At 37.7% G+C, this 20,377-nt stretch overlaps 1 protein-coding gene across 6 annotated transcripts in view; it reads right to left on the reverse strand.

The window, feature by feature from the left end:
• The window catches only part of LOC150091205 (voltage-dependent calcium channel subunit alpha-2/delta-3-like), a 1,918,419-nt gene that overhangs the window by 957,121 nt on the left and 940,921 nt on the right, over positions 1-20,377 (reverse strand). For all 6 annotated transcript variants that reach the window (XM_090374703.1, XM_090374689.1, XM_090374699.1 and 3 more), the window contains one exon: positions 11,447-11,503. In XM_090374703.1, the coding sequence (XP_090230829.1) occupies positions 11,447-11,503 (57 nt within the window). The remainder of the gene's footprint in view (positions 1-11,446; positions 11,504-20,377) is intronic.

The following is a 20,377-nucleotide window of genomic DNA, read 5'->3' on the forward strand; positions in this document are numbered from 1 at the left end:
GAGTTAGGGTTAAATTTGAAAGTGTCTGCGATAGGAAGGAATATATGATGAGAACCTTGTCAATAAATTCGGCCCTGGAGAGATTGTGCAAGGCTCATAGGGTAGAATTTTTCTAAGCATGGTCTGTGCTTGTTAATAAGAGACTGCTTTTGCAGGGATAGCATTCACTTGAATAGAAGGGGAGCAAGAGTGTTTGCTGATGCTTTCGAGGCAGTGTTAGGTTGGTCAGAAAAATGCTAGCTGAAGGGGATTCACAGACTAAAAGATTAACAGTAGACACAGGCAAAGGCGAAAGTGATTCTTGCATTGCTTCTATTACGATGAGCAGTGGCCTGGAGGGTGGGGTGCTAGGGTTTCAGGGACTGATGGGAGTCATCATGGAACAAATAAATACATGAGCTGTGTTGGGGTAAATAAGAGTAAGAACAGGTGCACTTTTACTTGCATATACACCAATGCTAGGAGTATAGTAACTACATTTTATAAATTTGAAGTGCTGGTCAAGACATCAAAGGTGGATATTGTTAGGATATCAGAGACGTGGTGTCACACAGATATAAGTAGTGGAGATTTGGAATAAGGTGAGTACAATGTGTGCAGAAAGGATAGGGAGGGAGGGAGGAGGGATTATGCTGTTAGTTAAGAAACACAAAATCTAAGGAAATGCATCCAGTTGACATAGATGGACAGCGCAATGTTGAGGCAGTTTGGTGACATAAGCACTGGGAAGGAAAAGTTAAGAGTAGGATTGTGTTATAGACCTAATAACACTGATGAGTACAACAAACAATTATAAAGAGAAATAGAGTGAGCTAGTAATTATCAGGCAACACAGAATGTCTTATAATGGGGGATTTTAACTTCCCAGATATTGACTGGAACTGGTGAGTTTGTCACTCACACACTAGTAACACTTTTGTGGATTTATTGGATGATTGTTTTCAGCAGCAGCACGTTCGAGAGGCAACCAGACAGAGTAATACTCTTGATCTGGTTATCAGCAGTGATTATTGGAGCATTAAGAATTTACAGATAAAAGAACCACTAGGTGACAGTGATTACAGTGTAATAATGTGGGATTTACTGCAAGGTATAACTACCATCAGGGGTAAATCGAAGGGTTTTGCTTTCATCCAGGTGACTACAGCGGTGTCAGAGAGTTTTTAAATTCTATATGGTGGAACCAATTGATGATGTTAAAAACAGCAAATTCTAAATGGGAAGCATTTAAGGACTTAATCTTGAAAGCTACTATGATTTTTATACCGATTAAGAACTACTGTTCAAGGTTTAGGCCCAAATGGATGTGAGATGAACTAATTAGACTCGTGGCAGAGAAGAAAAAAGCATGGATGCATACAAATTATCAGGCAACACAGAAGACTATGGTAGAAGTGTGTTATAAGTTTGTAATCAAGTCACAAATGAGGTTAGGCAAGTGAAGGCAGATTACGAGAAATCTTTGGAAAAGGATGCTAAGAAAAAGACAAAGGACTTCTTTAATTATACAAACTCTAAAAGGAAAGGGATGAATCAAGTTGGTCTACTTGATATCGATGGTTCAATTGTTGTTGATCCTGCTCAGATAGCTAACAAATTCAATGAGTATTTTGAATCTACATTTACACACGAGGAATTTTGTAGGGAAGTGGAGGACAGAAGATTATTGAACTCTAACATTGAGCATTGATTTTGCAATAAATGAGAGAAAAGTGGAGGAGAAACCGTTGAAATTAAACATAAGAAAGGCACCTGGAGTGAATGGGATCTGTCCAGTTATATAAAAGAAGGTGGAAAAGTCAGCAAGCAAACCGTTAATCATAATTATGAGAGCATCCTTGGACTCAGGGGATGTCCCCATGGACTGTACATGTGCAAATGTATCCCCATTTCACAAAACAGAATCAAAGGGTCACATGACACAAGTAATTACAGACGTATAAGTTTATCTTCTGTTCTAGGGAAAATAATGGAGTAACTGGTTAAAGATGTTTGTTATTTGGTTTTTAGGAGCATTAGCAACTAAGGCCATATTGCTCCGGGGATATGCGCTGGTCATTCCCTGACCTTTCCGCATCCTCCGTATTTGGTGGTCATGGGCTCGAACCCCGCATATAATCAAGAAGGTTGTGCTATGCACTGCCACTCCTGCCACCTGGCTATGGAGGCACCACTGGTTAAAGAGGCATTGTAGGACCTTTTAGACAAGACTGCAGTAGCAATTCAGACACAGCATGGGTTTGTTAAGGAAAAGTGTTGTCTGACAAATTTGATTGGATACTGTGATGTAGTTACAAAGGAACTGGATGCAAAAAATAATTTTGATATTGTATACTTGGATTTTAGGAAAGCTTCTCATACTGTTGCACATGGAAGACTACTGTACAAGTTGGAGCAGTATGGCACTAAAAGCAAGTTGATACAATAGATAAAAGGGTGGTTGAGTGGGAGAAGACAAAGTGTGATAATCAATGGATGCTGCCGTCCGTGAACTAATGTTATTAGTGAAGTCCTCCAGGGCTCAGTGTTGGGCCCACTGTTGTTTAGTATATTTATCAATGATATTGATGAAGATATATCATATCACGCTTAATATCATGCAAATGATGCAAAGAAAACCAGAAAAGAGAAAAACAGAAAAGGAAAGGGATGAATCAGATTGGACCACTTAACAAAAATTTGATTGGTTATTATGATGTGATTACAAAGGAACTAGATGTAAAAAATAATTCTGTTATCATTTACATGGATTTCAGGAAAGCTTTTGACACTGTTGCACATGGAAGACTACTGTACAAATTAGAGCAGAATGAAATTAAGGGTAAATTGCTACAATGGATAAAAGGATGGTTGAAGGGAAGAAGACAGAGGGTGGTAATCAATAGGTGCTGCTGTTCGAGGACTAATGTTATTAGTGGAGTCACACAGGGTTCAGTGTTGGGTCCACTGTTGTTTTGTATATTTATCAATGATATTGATGAAGGTATATTAGGCTTAGTGTCAAAGTTTGTAGATGACACAAAGGTTGGCAGGGTTGTTAATGACAGTAATGGCAGTGTGCTACTGCAACAGGATCTAGAAAATTTGGGCAGACAGGCTGCCAGGGAAGGTCATGGGGTTTTGTCAATGATATATAGGAATTTTGCTAACAGGGAAAAGGAGGTGATCGTCCCTCTGTGTAAGGCAATGGTCAGGCCATGCCTTGAGTACTGGTACAGGTCTGGAGGCCTCATTTTAGGAAGAATGTAGATTTGCTTGAGTGTGTACAGAGAAAGGCAACAAGATTGGTGAGGGGAATGAAGGGATCCTCTTACCAAGAGAATCTTAAGTTCTGCAAATTGCAGTGGTTGGAGACTAGGCACCTGCGTGGTGATCTGATTGAGGTGTATAAGGCCTTGAATGGGCTGAGCACGCTGAATTCTGATGGGATTCTTCTACTTGTTCAGATCACGAACTTAAGGGGACATAAATTCACATTAAGGAAAGACAGATGTAGAATAGATGTGCTTGGAAATTTGCCTTTAGACAGCGGGTGGCTAATTGCTGCAACAAACTTCCATCTGTCGTTGTGGAAGTTGATAGGTTAAATAAATTTAAGGAGGAACTGGGCAAATCATTTAGAGGGAATGGTTGTGTGAATTTTTTTTTTTTTTTTTTTTTTGGTCGATGCTGCATAAGCTCATACACTTGCTTTCTTCCATCACATGCCACTACTACTATTACATAGATGGGTTAAATACCGATGATCATCTCATGTAGCTGATAAACTGAATCAGCTACATGAGTATGATCATCGATAGTTTTTTGCATCTACATTCACACATGAGGAGTTATTTAATGAGGGGAATGCCAGAAGTTTATCAAACTCTAACAGGAAGCTAAGTGATTCTGTAATAACTGAGAGCAAAGTGGAGGAGAAAATGTTGAAGTTAAACATAAGGAAAGCACCAGGGTGGACAGATCTATCCAATTATATTAAAGGAGGCAGCAAAGGAAGTAAGCAAGCCCTTAGCCATAATTATGAGAGCTTCCTTGGACTCAGGGGAGGTCCCCATTGACTGGAGATGTGCAAATGTATCACCAATTCAAATGGTGGGGGTTCAAAAGGTGACACAAGTAACTATAGACATGTTAGTTTAACTTGTGTTCTAGGGAAAATAAGGGAGTCACTGGTTAAATAAGCATTTCAGGATCATCTAGACAAGACTGCAGTAATAATTAAGACACAGCATGGGTTTGTTAAAGGGAGGTATTGTCTGACCAATTTTATTGGATACTATGATATGGTCACAAAGAAACTGAAGGTCAAAAATAATTTTGATATCATATACTTAGATTTCAGGAAAGCTTTTGACACCATTGCGCAGGGAAGACTGCAGAACAAATTGGAGAGATATGGCATTCAGGGGAAGTTTCTACAATGGATAAAGGCATGGTTGAGTGGGAGACGATAAAGAGTGGTAATCAATGGACACTGCTCTTCATGGGCAATGTTATTAGTGGAGTTCCCCAGGGTTCGGTGCTGGGCCCATTGTTGTTTTGTGTATTCATCAATGATATTGATGAAGGTATATCAGGATTAATGTCCAAGTTTGCAGATGATACAAAGATTGGCAGGGTTATTAAAGACAGCATACTACTGAAACTGGATCTATATAAGTTGGGCAAATGGACTGATAAGTGGCAACTGAAGTTTAACATTGAGAACTGCAAAGTACTGCAATAACCCAACAGAAATGTACCAACTGTGTGGTACTACAGTCAGGGAAGTGGAAAGTGAAAAAGACCTGGGGATAATTGTGCAGTCAAATATGAAGTTTGCTGAGCAGTGCAGATGGGCTGCTAGGGCAGCTTATGAAGTCTTGTTAATAATATATTGGAATTTTGCTAGCAGGGACAGGGAGGTGATTAACCTATTGTACAAGACAATGGTCAGGTCACACCTAGAGTACTGTGTACAGGTTTGGAGGCCTCATTTTAGGAAGGATGTACCGTTGCTAGAATGAGTACAAAGAAGGGCAACAAGACTGGTGAGAGGAACAAAGGGATGTGCTTACCAAGAAAGGCTTAAGTTCTGTAAATTGCTGTGCCTGGAGAGTAGGCACCAGCAAGGTGACCTGTTTGAGATGTTTAAGGCCTTGAATGGGTTGAGAAAGCTTAATGCTGATGGGATTCTTCATCTTGCTCAGAATAATCGCCTGAGAGGGCATAAATTCAAATTGAGGAAAGACAGTTGTAGAATGGATGCGCGGAAATTTGCCTTTAGCCAGCAGTTAGTTTATTGATAGAACAGACTTCCATATTTTGTTATGGAAGTTGATAGTCTAAATAAATTTAAGGTTCAGCTGGACAGGCATTTGCAACGGATGAAGGGTGAAATGAGAGGGTTTTTTTTTTGGTTGATGCTACATAAGCTTGCTTTCTTGTATCATATGCCTCTACTATGAAGTTTTCTGGACAGTGCAGACAAGTGCCAGAGCAGGTAATGGAGTATTGTCAATGATGAACAGGAATTTTGCTAGTAGGGAAAAGGAGGTGACTATCCTTTTGTATATTGTATATTGGTAGTATATTGTATATCCTTTGTATATTGGCAGTGTTAGGTGGGTCAGAAAACTGCTAGCTTGGGGGGGGATACAAGGACTGATAGATTAACAGTAGCCACTGGCAGAGGTGAAGGTGATTCTTGCACTTGCTTCTATTGGAATGAGCAGCAGCCTGGAAAACAAGATGGAGGGTATTTCTGAGACTGCAGGGATTCACTGTGGTACAAGTAAACACATGGATTGTGTTACGGTAGCTAAGAATAGGAACAGGTGCATGTATACTTGCATTTACACCAATGCTAGGAGTTTGGTAAATAAATTTGATGAATTTGAGGTATTCCTGAAAAGATCAAAGCAGATATTGTTGAGATATCAGAGACGTGGTGTAACATAGATATAAGGAATGTAGAACTGGAATTTGGGGAGTACTATGTGTACAGGAAGGATAGACGGAAGAGAGGAGGGGTTATGCCATTAGTTAAGAAACACATAAAATCCATGGAAGTGAAGCCCGTTGACATCGATGGACAGTACAATGCCGAGTCAGTTTGGTGTGACATAAACATTGGGAGATCAAAATTGAGAGTAGGAGTGTGTTATAGCCCTAATGATTCTGATGAATATAATAAGAAACAGTAGAGGGAAATAGAGTGGGCCAGTAAATCAGAGAATCTTATAATGGGGGATTTTAATTTCCAGATATTGACTGGAATTTGTGTGTTGGTCACTCACACACTAGCAATGCTTTTGTGGATTTATTGGATGATTGTTTTCTACATAAGCATGTTCGGGAGGCAACTAGAGGGAATAATACTATTGATCTAATTATCAGTAGTGATTCTTCATGCATTAAGAATCTGCAGATAAAGGAACCACTAGGTGGCAGTGATCACAGTATGCTGAAGTGGGATTTACTCAAACAAGTAACTACCATCAAGGGTAAAGGGAAGGGTTTTTGCTTTCATAAAGGCGACTACGATGGTCTGAGACAGTATTTAAATTCTATACTGTGGGACCAACTGATGATGTTACCAACAGCAAATTCAAAATGGGAAGCATTCAAAGAACTTATCTTGGAAGCTACTAGGCTTTACATACCAACTAAGAAATATTGTTCAAGGCTTAGGCCTAAATGGATGTCAGATGAACTAATGAGACATATGGCAGAGAAGAAAAATGCATGGGATACATATAAATTAATGGGTGACATGGAAGCCTACGATAGATATAAGATGGTCTGCAACCAAGTCACAAAGGAGATGAGGCAGGCAAAGGTAGATTATGAGAAATCCTTGGCAAAGGATGCAAAGAAAAACAGAAAAGAGTTCTTTACCTATGTAAACTATAGAAGGAAAGGGATGAATCAGATTGGTCCACTGGATACTGATGGTTGAACTGTTGATGATCCTGCTCAGGTGTCTAACTAAATGAGTATTTTGCATCTACATTCACACATGAGGAGTTATTCAGGAAGGTGTATGTAAGAGGTGAGTTAAACTCTGGCAGTGAGCTAGATGATTTTGTAATAACTGAGAGAAAAGTGGAGGAGAAATTGTTGAAGATAAACATTAAAAAGAACCCAGGGTGGATGGGATCTATACAGTTATATTAAAGAAGGCAGCAAAGTAAGTAAGCAAATCCTTAGCCATAATTATGAGAGCTTCTTTGGACTCAGGGGAGGTACCCATCACTGAGATGTGAAATGTGACCCCAATTTACAAAGGAGGATCAAAGGGCAACACAAGTAATTATAGACCTGTGAGTTTAACTTCTGTTCAAGGAAACTTAATGGAGGCACTGGTTAAAGAAGCACTGCAGGATCATCTAGACAAGACTTCAGTTATAGCTCAGACACATCATGGTTTTGTTAAGGGAAAGTCTTGCCTGACCAATCTGATTGGATACTATGATGTGGTGACAAAGGCACTGGATGCAGGGAATAACTTTGATATAATATATTTGGATCTTAGAAAGGCTTTTGATACTGTTGCACATGGAATACTGCTGAACAAATTGAAGCAGTGTGGCATTAGAGACAAATTGATGCTATGGATAAAGGAATGGTTGAGTGGGAGAAGACAGAGAGAGGTAATCAATGGACACTGCTCATAGTGGACTAATGTTATTTGTGGAGTCTCTCAGGGTTAAGTGTTGGGTCCAATGTTGTTTTCTGTATTTATAAATGATAATGATGATGGTATATCAAATTTAATGTCCAAGTTTGCAGACAATACGAAGGTTGGCAGAGTTGTTAAGGACACTAATAACAGTACACTGCTGCAACAGGATCTAGAAAAGTTGAGCATATGGGATGAGAGGTGGCAAATGAAGTTTAACATTGACAAATGTAAAGTACTACATATGGGAAGCAGTAACCCCAGAGTAACGTATCAACTGTGTGGTACTACACTGACAGTGTTAGAGAATGAAAAGGACCTGGGTGTGATTGTGCAGGCAGATATGAAGTTTTCTGAGCAGTGCAGATGGTTTGCAAGAGTAGCTCATGGTGTCTTGTCAATGATATACAGGAGTTTTTCTAGCAGGGATAAGGAGGTGATTAACCCCTTGTATAAGGCAATGGTCAGGCCACACCTTGAGTACTATACAGGTGTGGAGGCCTCATTTTAAGAAGGATGTAGAGCTGTTGGAACGAGTAAAGAGAAGGGTAACATTACGAAGAAAGGCTTTTAAGTTTTGCAAATTACAGTGTCTGGAGACTAATTACCTGCGAGGTGATCTGATTGAGGTGTATAAATCCTGATTGAGGTGTGTATAAAATTGAGGTGTATAAGGAATAAACTTCCATCTGTCGTTGTGGAAGTTGGTAGCTTAATAAATTCAAGGAGGAACTGGACAAACTTATAGAGGGAATGGATGTGCGAGATTTGTTTTTTGTTTTTTTCGGCTGAGGCTAGATAAGCTTGCTTTCTTACATCATATGCCTTTACTACTATTACTTTTATTAAGCAATAAAGATAATCACATTAACTTCCCTATGGGAAAAAAATCGAAAATATTTATTGAACATTAATCAAGTTACATTCAATACACATATTATTATTATCAGTAGTAGTAGTGGTATATGATGCAAGAAAGCAAGCTTATAAAGTATCAACCAAAAAAAAAAAAAAAAAACCTCCCACATCACCTGTTCATATGCTCCAATAACTTGTCTAGTTCTTCTTTGAATTTATTCCAACTGTTCATTTCTACATCACCAGATGGAAGTTTGTTTCAACAACCAACCACCCACTAACTGAGGGCAAACCTCCACATATATATCCTGCAACTATCCTTCTTCAATTTGAATTTATGCCCCTTCATGTTGGTAATCTGAGCAAGAGGAATAATGTCATCAGATGTATTGAGTTTGTTCAATGCATTTAAAGCATTAAACACCCAGTTCACCACTTCACAGGTGCCTAGTCTCCATATACTACTGTAGTCATCCTTACGAAAGTAAAAGTCCTTCCCTTTACCCATGTCTTTAAGTAAATCCACACCAGCACACTGTGATCACTGAGGGTCTTTTACCTGCAGGTTCTTAACTAGTGTTGAATCCAGAATGTTTGCACTGGGTGGGGGGGAATGTAAACTTCAAGGAATACATGTAGTATATGTGTAAATTTTTTATTATTTAATATTTAAAATAAATTATATGTTATAAACAAATCTGTGTATTTATGAATGTTATAATTAGAAAATATGAGAAAACAAAATAGGAAATAAAAGAAAATATTTAATATTTAACATCTAAATACTAATAATCAGTTAACAAAACCCACATTATTGACAATAATCACAGTTTAATATGAAAATCGACAATTAAAATTTGCAAAAAAAATCATACAAATTATGATCAAACATACAAGTATTATAATAATCTTATTCTTTGCTTTTTCTTTGAATATGTACCAATCACTTCATTTAATAATTTTTCAGATAACTCATTTGAGCCTTCTAAGCTTATCTTTATGCAATCTTACAATATTACAGTACAGATACGTATATTATACCCAGGGGCTCACATCTAGTGAGTATGGGCTTGGCACACCCAGGGTCCTTAGCTGGATATCATCATTCTTCTCTTTCCTTGGTGATTCCCTTCTTACTCTTGTTTGCTCTCTCTCTCTCTCTCTCTCTCTCTCTCTCTCTCTCTCTCTCTCTCTCTGTCTCTCTCTCTCAGGGTAACTTAGAAATTTTTTTTTTTTTTTTTTTTTGGCTGGTGCAGCAAAAGCTTCAGGCTTCCTTGCACCATATGGCTAATAATAATAATAATAATAATAATAATAAAAAAATTATAAAATGTATTGTTTATAAGCTACGAACTTTACAGCTTATAAACTATAAGCTTTGTATACTGCAATCAAACCGCCTTGCTTGCAGTATACAAAGGAAGAATTAGCCAGAAGTAGACTCTTCTGTGAAAGAAAGCTGTGAAAAAAAATAAATAAAAGGAATCTGAAAACCATAAAGCGAAACTGCCAACGACTGAAACAGTGTCTGCAGTAGACTCCTCTCTCTGTCTTCTAGACATCATTTAGCCACCCCCCACCCAAAAGCTGCGGGACACTCTCTAATTATAATAGCATCCATCTGAGGAACCAATTCAGGCGAACCTATTCACGGCTTGTGATCCAGTCATTGTCATGTTTGTGATATACAAACAAAGAATTAGTTGCAAATAGATATACCATTTGTGTGAAACATTATCAAGAGATGGTTTGTGTGAAAATAAAGGGAACCTGAAAACCATAAAATGAAAATGCCGACACTTGAAATTATGGCTTTTAGTTACAATTTGTGCAGCCAGAAATATTACCTATTTAATTATTTAAAAAATTTCGTGTCTTTTGAATTTTAGTGGTTTATTTTTGCCGTGTACCACCTAACGAGTACCACACTTAGTTGATGCGAATTTTTGTGTTCTGTTTATTTGACATAAATTTATCAAATTCGTGTTTTCTAATTACAACATTGTGTTAATAAATAATATTGCCCCTAAAGAATGCAATAAGAAAAAAATTTCAATTAAAATTAAACAAAAATGTGCTAAAAATTTCAATGTCCGAGATCTTTGAACAAATATTAAAATAAAAATTACTATTTTTCACCAGGGATGGTGGATTTATTCTGCTGGGGGTGAGTTTCACCTCCATGGATTCAACACTCTTCTTATGAAGAATCGCTGATGATAATCAGATCAAGAATGTTGTTGTTTCTCAACATGCTGCTGTAGAAAAAAATAAAGTCTTGCTAGTGTGTGAGCGATCAACCCATCAGTCCCATCTAATATCTGGAACGTTAATATCTGCCCCCTGCCACCTTACGAGACATTGCGATTTACTAGTTCCCTCTATTTCTCTGTATTGCTTTTTTGTTATACTCATAATCTTTCCTATAACACACTCCTACTCTTGTTTTTTGCTTCCCCAGAACTTAAGTTACATTTAACTGACTCAAAATTGCGCTGTTCACCTATGCTGACTGGATGCACTGCCTTTGATTTAATATGCTTCTTAACTAAGAAGAATATTAGTCCCTTCCTGTCTATCTGTCTTTTCTGTACACATTGTACTCCCCCTATTTAAATTCTGCATCCCTTATGTCTTATATCTGAGTGACACCACACCTCTGATATTCCCACAATATCTGCTTATGATGACTTAGAGAGTACTTCAAAATTCATCAAATTTATTTACTATGCTCCTAGCATTAATGTACATGCAAGTATACATGCACAGCTGTTCTTACTCTTAGTTACCTTAACTGGGTGTTGGTCTAATGTTACAGAAACAAATCAGGAGAAATAAAATCTAAAACATGATAACATGATTCTTTTCAAATAAGAACATAAATAGCACTTTTAAGCAAATAAGAACAGCACTAGAAATACTCACCGAATAGTTTCTTTTGTCAAATGCTGGAGTTGCTACTGTTATCATCAACTGAACTGTCTGTAAATTCAAAGTTCACAGTAAAATAATTAGTCAGCTGCTAATTATTTCTTTTTACCACTGGAAATCTCATAAACTAAAGATTTAATCAAATATGAATTTTGAAGGGCTGAATATAGGTATATCAACTGAAATGAATAACAACACTTTTTCACTATATAAATAAGTCAAAAAGTAATCAGTCCAGTATCCTTGCTGTGCCTTTGTTTAACCCATCAGTGATGCATAGCGTGGCATTTCCACCTTGTACCAATAAAAATGTATTTCATAGTAACTTTCTACAAAAAAAAACTTCAAAACATCCCTGCCATGCTGTAGATCATTTACAGCAGTAATGCTCACCTCTTCCTGCAGAAATTACAGTATTTTCTATGCGTGAGAAGACAGTATAGCATGGGAGTTTCATGTTTAAGGAAGAAGCAAAACATTACAATTTGCTACTAAAACAATTTAGTTTTCCTTTGTTTTTGTTATAGAAGGTTATGTGCATGTTTAATTGAGAGTTCCTGTTTTTTAGAGTCATTAGAAGGGTGAATAAATGATAAAAATACAATATAAATGCGTACTAAAATTAACTATTATAACTTATGTGTATTTGCATCATTTGTACACAGCTAAATATAGATTAGTAAATTTGCAATAGCGGCATCGTTTAAGTTACATCTCATATTGTGAATACCTTCACGACGAGTCCTCTCCTTTGGGAGAAGCGTTACTTATTCGAAGTAGTGCAATGTCATGGCAACTTGTCGTGAAGGTATTCACAATATAAGATGTAACTTAAACGATGCCGCTATTGCAAATTTGCTAATCTATATTTAGCTGTGTATAAATGATGCAATTGCACTAAAATACACATAGTCTAATCTCTTTCACAGCTTGACGCTTTAAGCCCTAATGCTTGTTGTTATTGTTATTTTGGTTTTTTAGGAGCATTAGCAACTAAGGCCATACTGCTCCGGGATATGCGGTGGTCATTCCCTGACCTTTCCGCATCCTCCGTATTTGGTGGTGACGGGCTCGAACCCCGGTCTAATCAAGAAGCGTGTGCTACGCACTGCTGCTCCTTCCCACCTGGCTACGGAGGCGCCAAAGCCCTAATGCATTAGAGACTAACTTTACATGAGCATGGCAATTTATTTTTAAGGCAATCATAACAATAACCCAAAAGCAAAAAATAAATATTAGAAGCATGCATATATTGCAGAATTTTAAACCACTTAAAAGTTAAATGGGAGGGGAAGGAACTAGGCCACTGTGATATTCTTTTATAAATTTTTTTTTCTTTCAATGAGAGGAAATTATTTGCTTTATTAGAATATCATAATTTCCTGCACTATAAGCATTTTAATATGGAATGGATTTTCCACCACATATTTATTCATATGAAAAATTCACACACAACTCACTGACAGGTTAAAATGCAACACTTCTGTTTTATGTAAATATTAAACAAAGGAATCCAGAACATGAATCTGCAAAATACAGCTGACAAGGAATTTCTTTCTCTAATTTTCTGTTTATTAGTGTAGTTCTTCCAGACTGATTAAATTCCAAACAATATACATACTCACCTGAACTCTAATGTGAAGCAAATGGTAAAAGTGAAAACTGTTACCATTCCACTTCAAACTAGAGTTTGCCTTTGAATAACAAAGGATTTTTGATTTGTTACGTTCATTTACTCCTTAGAAATACAAGAATAGGGATTATGAGATTCTACATTCAAGAAACTTCACTGGTAGATATATTCCACAATGTTGACTCTACATATAAATTTTAATTGAACATGAAAATAAAAAAATACCAACACTTCAGTCATTCAAATCCTATCAATGGTTGAGAATATCTAGAAGGGGGACAGAGTTCTTAATAACAATACAGAAGCATCTAATAAGCAATAATAAAATTTTTTTTTTTTTTTTTTCCAACATAATCCCTGCAAAGTTGAACGAAAGTTCTGCAACCCTACCTGGCTGCATCATTTTTTTACCTTCACACAAAAAAAAAAAAAAAAAAAAAATTACAGTAAATACCATATCACTGTCTCTATGAAATTCTGTCTATGCAAGTGCCTTTATCGGAGAAAACAAAATCACTGAGCACCACCAAATCTGGCAAACAGAGTGTATTATCTGAGATTTTAAATCTACCTTCATAAATTCCAGCCATTAAAACATGAGATTTATGAACCAGTGCTTTATCCTGATGGAACAGCACATGGTGATGCAAACCTTCTCTCTTCTTTCCTTTAATTTCAGCAGGCAGTTTCTGAATTGCACTTACATATTAACTTTATGATATTGTCTATTCATGCTCCAAGTAGTCAACTAATAAAATTTCCTCAGCATCCCAAAATAAAAAAGGTTATGGTTTTTACCAGCGTACCAGCAGTTGGCTGAACATAAAACTTTGGAGGAAAAGATTCAAAAGAAGCCTGATGCTTCCCTTGTTCTTGATTGTTTTCCCTCAATATTTAACTGAAGCCAAGTCTCATCCATAGTTGTTTTTGTGATTTGAGGTTTATTGCACAATGGCCTCCTAGTCCAAATTATGCTAATTCATTTATTTGCAAAAAATTCATTGCCAATACTGAGATGACTATCAATACTATGATATAAGACAATTATAGTTCTATACACTACAAATAATGGAACAATTCATTTGAATCTGAATCACTGATAAGTATGTGCACAATAGTATTAACAGTTCCTGCGGATTACACAGAGACCCGAAACTGGTTTTTCAGAACTGCTGAGGACTTTTAATGAAGGATGCATCTGATTTTCAGTTCAGTCTGACGAAATGTGCATCAAGGAGGGCTCTCTCTCTCTCTCTCTCTCTCTCTATATATATATATATATATATATATATATATATATATATATATATATATATATATATATATATATATATATATATAAGTATGTATAAAAATATGTGTTGGATGGTTCAATCACAGATCCAGAGTCATGCCTGAGTTACTTCTTGTCTGTTTCATCTGAAAATGGAGTTATTTTTTTTATCTGAAGTAGTTTATTATTGAGTTGAGAGCACTAATTTATGCATTGTGCTTTTAGAAGATTTTAATAAATATTTTAAGGTACCTAAAGACATATAAACTAATGCAATTGCATCATCTCTATATGAAATAAATTAATTGAAATTATTACAGTGGTGTCATTCCATTACATCTTATATCTGTGAATACTTTCACCACAAGTTGTCTATTTGGTTATACTTTGTTGCAGTTTCTTCCACTTTCTTTGTGGCAATATCTCTTTATATAGAGTACAATAAAGAAGAATTGCATGTCAGATTGGCCCTAGACAATAGACAAAGTGCTGCTTTTGCTATTCAGGCTAATTACCTCATCAATCTTACCTCATTCTGAAACAGAACTGACCTTTGCTATGCTATTCCCAAATTAACAATCAGTGAATTGCATTTTGCTGACTATCAGGTCATGCAGGCTTTCTCTTGAGTGAATTATTGCTAAAAAACTTGATACTGTACTTATCCATCTTTAGGTAACTTAATGAAAATTCATGGCTTAAGCCTCAGACTGCAGGAAAATTTACAGGCAAATGTTAGTGCAAATGAATCATGTGTATTTGCTTGATTTGATTTTTGTGGCGCAAAAACAACAAGATTATAATGCACCATGAAAAAGATTAAATTCAAAATTTAAAAAGATGAGTTTGGTAACCTTTGAAAAGGTTAACTTGTCAAAAGTTCACATATATGAAGGCGTATCAATAAATAAAAATCAGTATAAAAGTAAAAAAAAAAAAAAAAGGTGTAGATATAATAATTGATTTTACAAATTTAAAAACTGCTGACATATTGTCATTGTCAGCTAAAATCTGATTGAGTGCATATCACTCAGTCAGATGGGTAAATGAGGTACAATGAGCATTTGTAAAACTGGTACAGTTAGATAAAATATTTTGAAAGGATAAAATGGCGTCACATTGCTCATACATAGGAGGATCCATCAGCCCTCAACAGAAAGGAGCATTTCAGATCACTGTGTACTATGCGGAGCAAAGCAAGAACAACTTGCTTTTTACATTCCCTGCGTACATTGGACAGCCAAAGATGGATGACAGGTTTAATCTCATATATTTTGTTTGTAACATGGCGATGCCACGAATCTTGCCACTGGGAATGAAACATACTGCGTATTGTTGTTATTTGGTTTTTAGGAGCATTAGCAAAGGCCATATTGCTCCGGGGATATGCAGTGGTCAGTTGTTGACCTTTCCGCATCCTCCGTATTTGGTGGTCACGAGCTCGAACCCCTGTCAACTTACTGCGTATTACTTGCCAGTAGTCTGTATAGGGGACTAACAGGTCAAGATTATTCATCAGGGCTGCTGATTTTTTTTTTTTTTTTTTATGTAAACCTCAAACACGAGAGGTATTAGAACCTATAGTACTTAGTACCATGCTTGGGTTTGAGGTTGAGAAGATGAAAGAAGATATTTGTTGACACTGGACTTGAATTTCTGTAGACTGTAATTTTCAGGAAATACATAAGAAGGAAGGTTGTTCCAGAAAACGGCAGTTGAATAAATAAACAAGGAAGATGAAAAGTTGGTTCTCTGAGTTTGAGGTTGGACAGTAAATGGATGTTGGCTGGTGGCAGCATGTGTTCAGACTGTTTTGAAAGAGAGAGCAGGAATTATACAAGCCAATACAGAAGAACAGTCCCCAGGGAAGTATCTGCAGAAAAGGCATGCAGCAGAAACAGTACATCTATGAGACAGCGAGTGGAGAGACTCTGTTAGAAATGAGTAATTTCTAACAGAGTCTCTCCACTTAACCTAACTGCCCTCTTCTGAATATAATCAAGAAGCCTGAGGAGGTTTTGGTTGTTGTTGTTATTTGGTTTTCAGGAGCATTAGCAACTAAGGCCATATTGCTCCGAGAATATGCGGTGACCTTTCCGCATCCGCCGTATTTGGTGGTGACGATGGGGGAGGTTTTGGGGGCACCACCCCAGATGTGGGAACAATATTCCATTGTAGGGTGAATTTGTGATTTGTACCAAGTGAACATCTGTTTGGAAGAAAAGTAACATTGAGAGCAAAAGAGAAAACCAAGTTTTCTAGATGCAGAGGAAGCAATATTTGTAATGTGCTTGTGCCAAGAGAGATTAGAAGTCAGAGTAATCCCTAAAACAGATATATCATTTTGCCTAGAAATCGGAGTGTCACCAAAGATAAGCATAGGAGCGGGAGAATCCTTTTTGTGAGATATAAGACAAGACTGAGTTTTAGAAGGATTAAAATCAACTAAATTATGTTTGCCCCACTGGAGAATTACTTGGAGATCAGCATTTAAGGAATTGGTAGCAAATTTTCGAGAAGTTGAAGCTGATTGAGCAGCACAAGGTTTCTCAAAATGGAAAGTGGAATGCAATGTGCTATCATTGGCAAAACTATGGATAGGATTTCCAGTCAATGGAAGAAGGTAATTAATATACAAGAGGAAAAGAGTGTGGGAAAGAACTGAACCTTGGAGGACACTGGCATTAGTGGAGAAGATAGAAGACAGAGAGCCATCTACCATCACCCTCAGTGAGCGATCACAGAGAAAACTGGATAACCAATTACAAAAAACAGTTGACAAACCATACGATGGAAGCTTGTTTAGAAGACCTTTATGCAAAACACGATCGAAAACCTTTGAGATGTCAAGAGCAACTGCTTGTGTTTCACCGAACGTTTTCATTGAATTAGTACATAAATGGGTAACATAAACCAGAATATCACAGTGGATCAACACTGATGGAATGCATAGTGGTAATCATTGATCAGACGGAAGGTTTCAGGTAGTTTAAGAGTTTACGGTTAATTGATTTCTCCATTACTTTGGAAAGAGTAGAAGTAATTGCAATGGGACGATAATTGGATGGGAGTGATTTGTCACCCTTTTTAGGAACTCAATGGATATGAGCAAATTTCCAAACAGAAGGACAAACACTTTTGGAATAAAAAAGTGAAAAAAGGCAGCAAAGAACAGGAGTAAGTTCAGGAGCACAGGTTTTGAGAACAATTGGAGAAATACCATTGGGACCTGTAGCTTTCTTAGCATCGAGATTCGTCAAAATCCTTCTGACATCCTTTTGACAGAAGACCACAGGAGGCATTGAATGGAGCATGTTGGGAATGGTGAGAGGTGTTTTACCAAGATCATTAATACATGAGTTGGAAGAAAAATGGGATGCTAGCAGGTCAGCTTGTTCCTTGGCCGATGTGACAACAGAACCATCTGGTTTGGACAGAGATGGGAGCAGAGATGGGCAAAAGTTGCAGCCAATAACTTTTGCAAGAGACCAGAATGCTTGTCTACCATTAGAGCAAGAAACAAGTTTTCTACTCTTAGACTGTTCAAACTCTAGTTTGGACTGATTAATAACTGCTTTACAATTGTTGCAAGCCTTAGTGTGGGCAGAAAATGAAACTGAAGATTTAGAAACAAGCCAATTACGGTATGCGACATTTTTCACTTGAACAGCATTAGCACATTTATTGGAAAACCAAGGTTTAGATAAAGGATGAGATTTTAAAGTGGAGTGTGGGATAAAGGATTCCATTCCTGCAAGAATAATTTTACTGACACGATCTGCGCAAACATTGACATCAGAAGTTTTGAAACAGTAATCCAACCAAGGAAAAGAAGAAAAGAAATCTTGCAGGTCATCCCATTTTGCATTCTTGTAATGCCAAACAACATGAGGTTGGGAATAACCATGTGATAAAGGCTCCACTGGAGAAGAGACAATCACCAAGTTGTGATCTGAAGTGCCAAGGACCAATAACTTTGGCTGTGTTCTTAGAAGGGTTGTTTTAGAAAAAAAGATCAAGCATGTTGGCTGTATGGTTAGAGTTGTCCAGTATTCGTGTAGGTAAATGAACAATGAACAAGTTGTGCAAGGTCATTAGTAATTGCAATAGCCTCGCCATCTCGACCAGCTGGGTCGGTGTGACTAGAAAACGGAAGCCAGCTGGAGTTGTGAACATTAAAATCAACAAGGAAAATTACCTCGCTGTCAGGAAAGTTTGACTGGAGAAAGTCGAAGTCAAGTTGCAAAGAAAGGAAGTCAAAGAGCTCCAAGTGATTAGTGGAGTTCGGAGAAAACTAGAGACAACCGATGAATTTGACAGAATGAGGTAGAAAGATTTTAAGCCAGAGAAGATCAAAGAGAGGAGAGTCCAAATTACCAAATCTCTTACCGGGAATGTCGGAATGGACATATGCACAAGTACCACCTTTGAGGCGAAAGGAATCATACAGCGAATAATTTGGGCATCTGAGATGAGCAGTAGTTGAATCAACCGATAACTGAGATTCTGTCAGAAAAAGTACATGGGGTTTGGCAGACTGCAAGTAGAAAAGGACATCGTTGAGATTAGAATTGAGACAATGTATATTTGTGAAATGAATTAGGATGTGTTTGGAAGGTTTAGATCTTTTTTGCAGATAAGCTTACTCTTAGTTTGGCAATTCATGGTGTATTCAATGGTAAGAAAAAGTGGGTGGGACATACTGTATGAAGTAATGAAATTTTTGGATATGACGTACATTTGGTAGGAATACACCCAGATCCTTGACATAATGTGGCCTTATGACAATGTCCCCCGCATACACACTACTCGGACTCCCTCCAGTCACTATCTGGCAGAATAGAGGTAGCAAGATTATACACTAGCTGATCCGGAAGCCTCCTAGAGAATTACCAACAGGTTCGGTCCAGTGTACTAACTAGCAGCCAGCCTGCGAACACCGTTTTAGAGCTGTACCCTCGAAATGTAAGGAAGATTGGATATCACCATGATGTTCATCATAATCTCAAAAGTCATCAATCATACTGCATGATGGAAGAGATGGGGAAGGGTTGACCGGAACTTAGCTCTGGCAACTAAACATGGGTTTCACCACTTCAAGCCTCCAATAAGCAAAGCGGTGGTATTGCACCGGTTGATGAGAGTCATCAACCCCATAATGCTGCCTGGTAACACAGTGGGGTGGCTTTCCTCCATGTGGTGTGGGCACCAAACGTCGACCCCTGCTTATGTTGGTTCACACCTGGGTGGTCACCCAACGTGTGCTTGTGCATGGAGGTTATACCCAGGATTACTAACAGTTCCACTATTATGAAGGTACAAGCAAAGGATTTGGCTGCCACAGACCATCCGGACTTCGCCGAAATTGGGTCCACTTACCTTGCATGTCACCCGAATATCAGTTGCATCAGCATTTTAGACTCCCAGGTAGCAAGTACAGCATGTCTGGCATATCTGAGAAAATGTCTGTGACAACCTCAAGGGCCAGGAGACTAAACATGGGTTCCATCAAATGAAACTGAAGAATTAGAAACAAGCCAATTACGATATGCAATATACTCAGGGTTACTCACAGTCCCACCATTGTGAAGGTGCAAGCAGAGGATTTGGCTGTCACAGACCATCTTGAATTCGCCGAAATTGGGGCCACTCGACTTGAGTGTCACCCGAATATCAGTTCCATCAGCGCTTTAGACTCCCAGGTAGCAAGTAGAGCTTGTCTGTTAAAACCGCAAGGACCGGTTTGGATGCAGTATCAGCCAAATCGTTTCCCCTAATCCTGATATGACTGGAATCTATCAGAAAAGGTAAAAAAATAAACTGCAGCCATTATCAACCCACTGCAGGATGGAAGCCTCCTCAACAATTCATACTGAGGGAAATGGACCATAAACTAGCGGAAGCGGATATCAAATCTACCTGTATAGAGAGTGTATATCATCTGCTGAATACAGGATTGGGTTGGATGATTAGTGTGTGTCATCGCTGATAAAGTTTGTAGTGCACTCATTGAATCAGC

Source organism: Mastigoproctus giganteus, chromosome 1, assembly GCF_048544385.1.
Source record: "Mastigoproctus giganteus isolate SK-2022 chromosome 1, ASM4854438v1, whole genome shotgun sequence".
Taxonomy (NCBI): Eukaryota; Metazoa; Arthropoda; class Arachnida; order Uropygi; family Thelyphonidae; genus Mastigoproctus; species Mastigoproctus giganteus.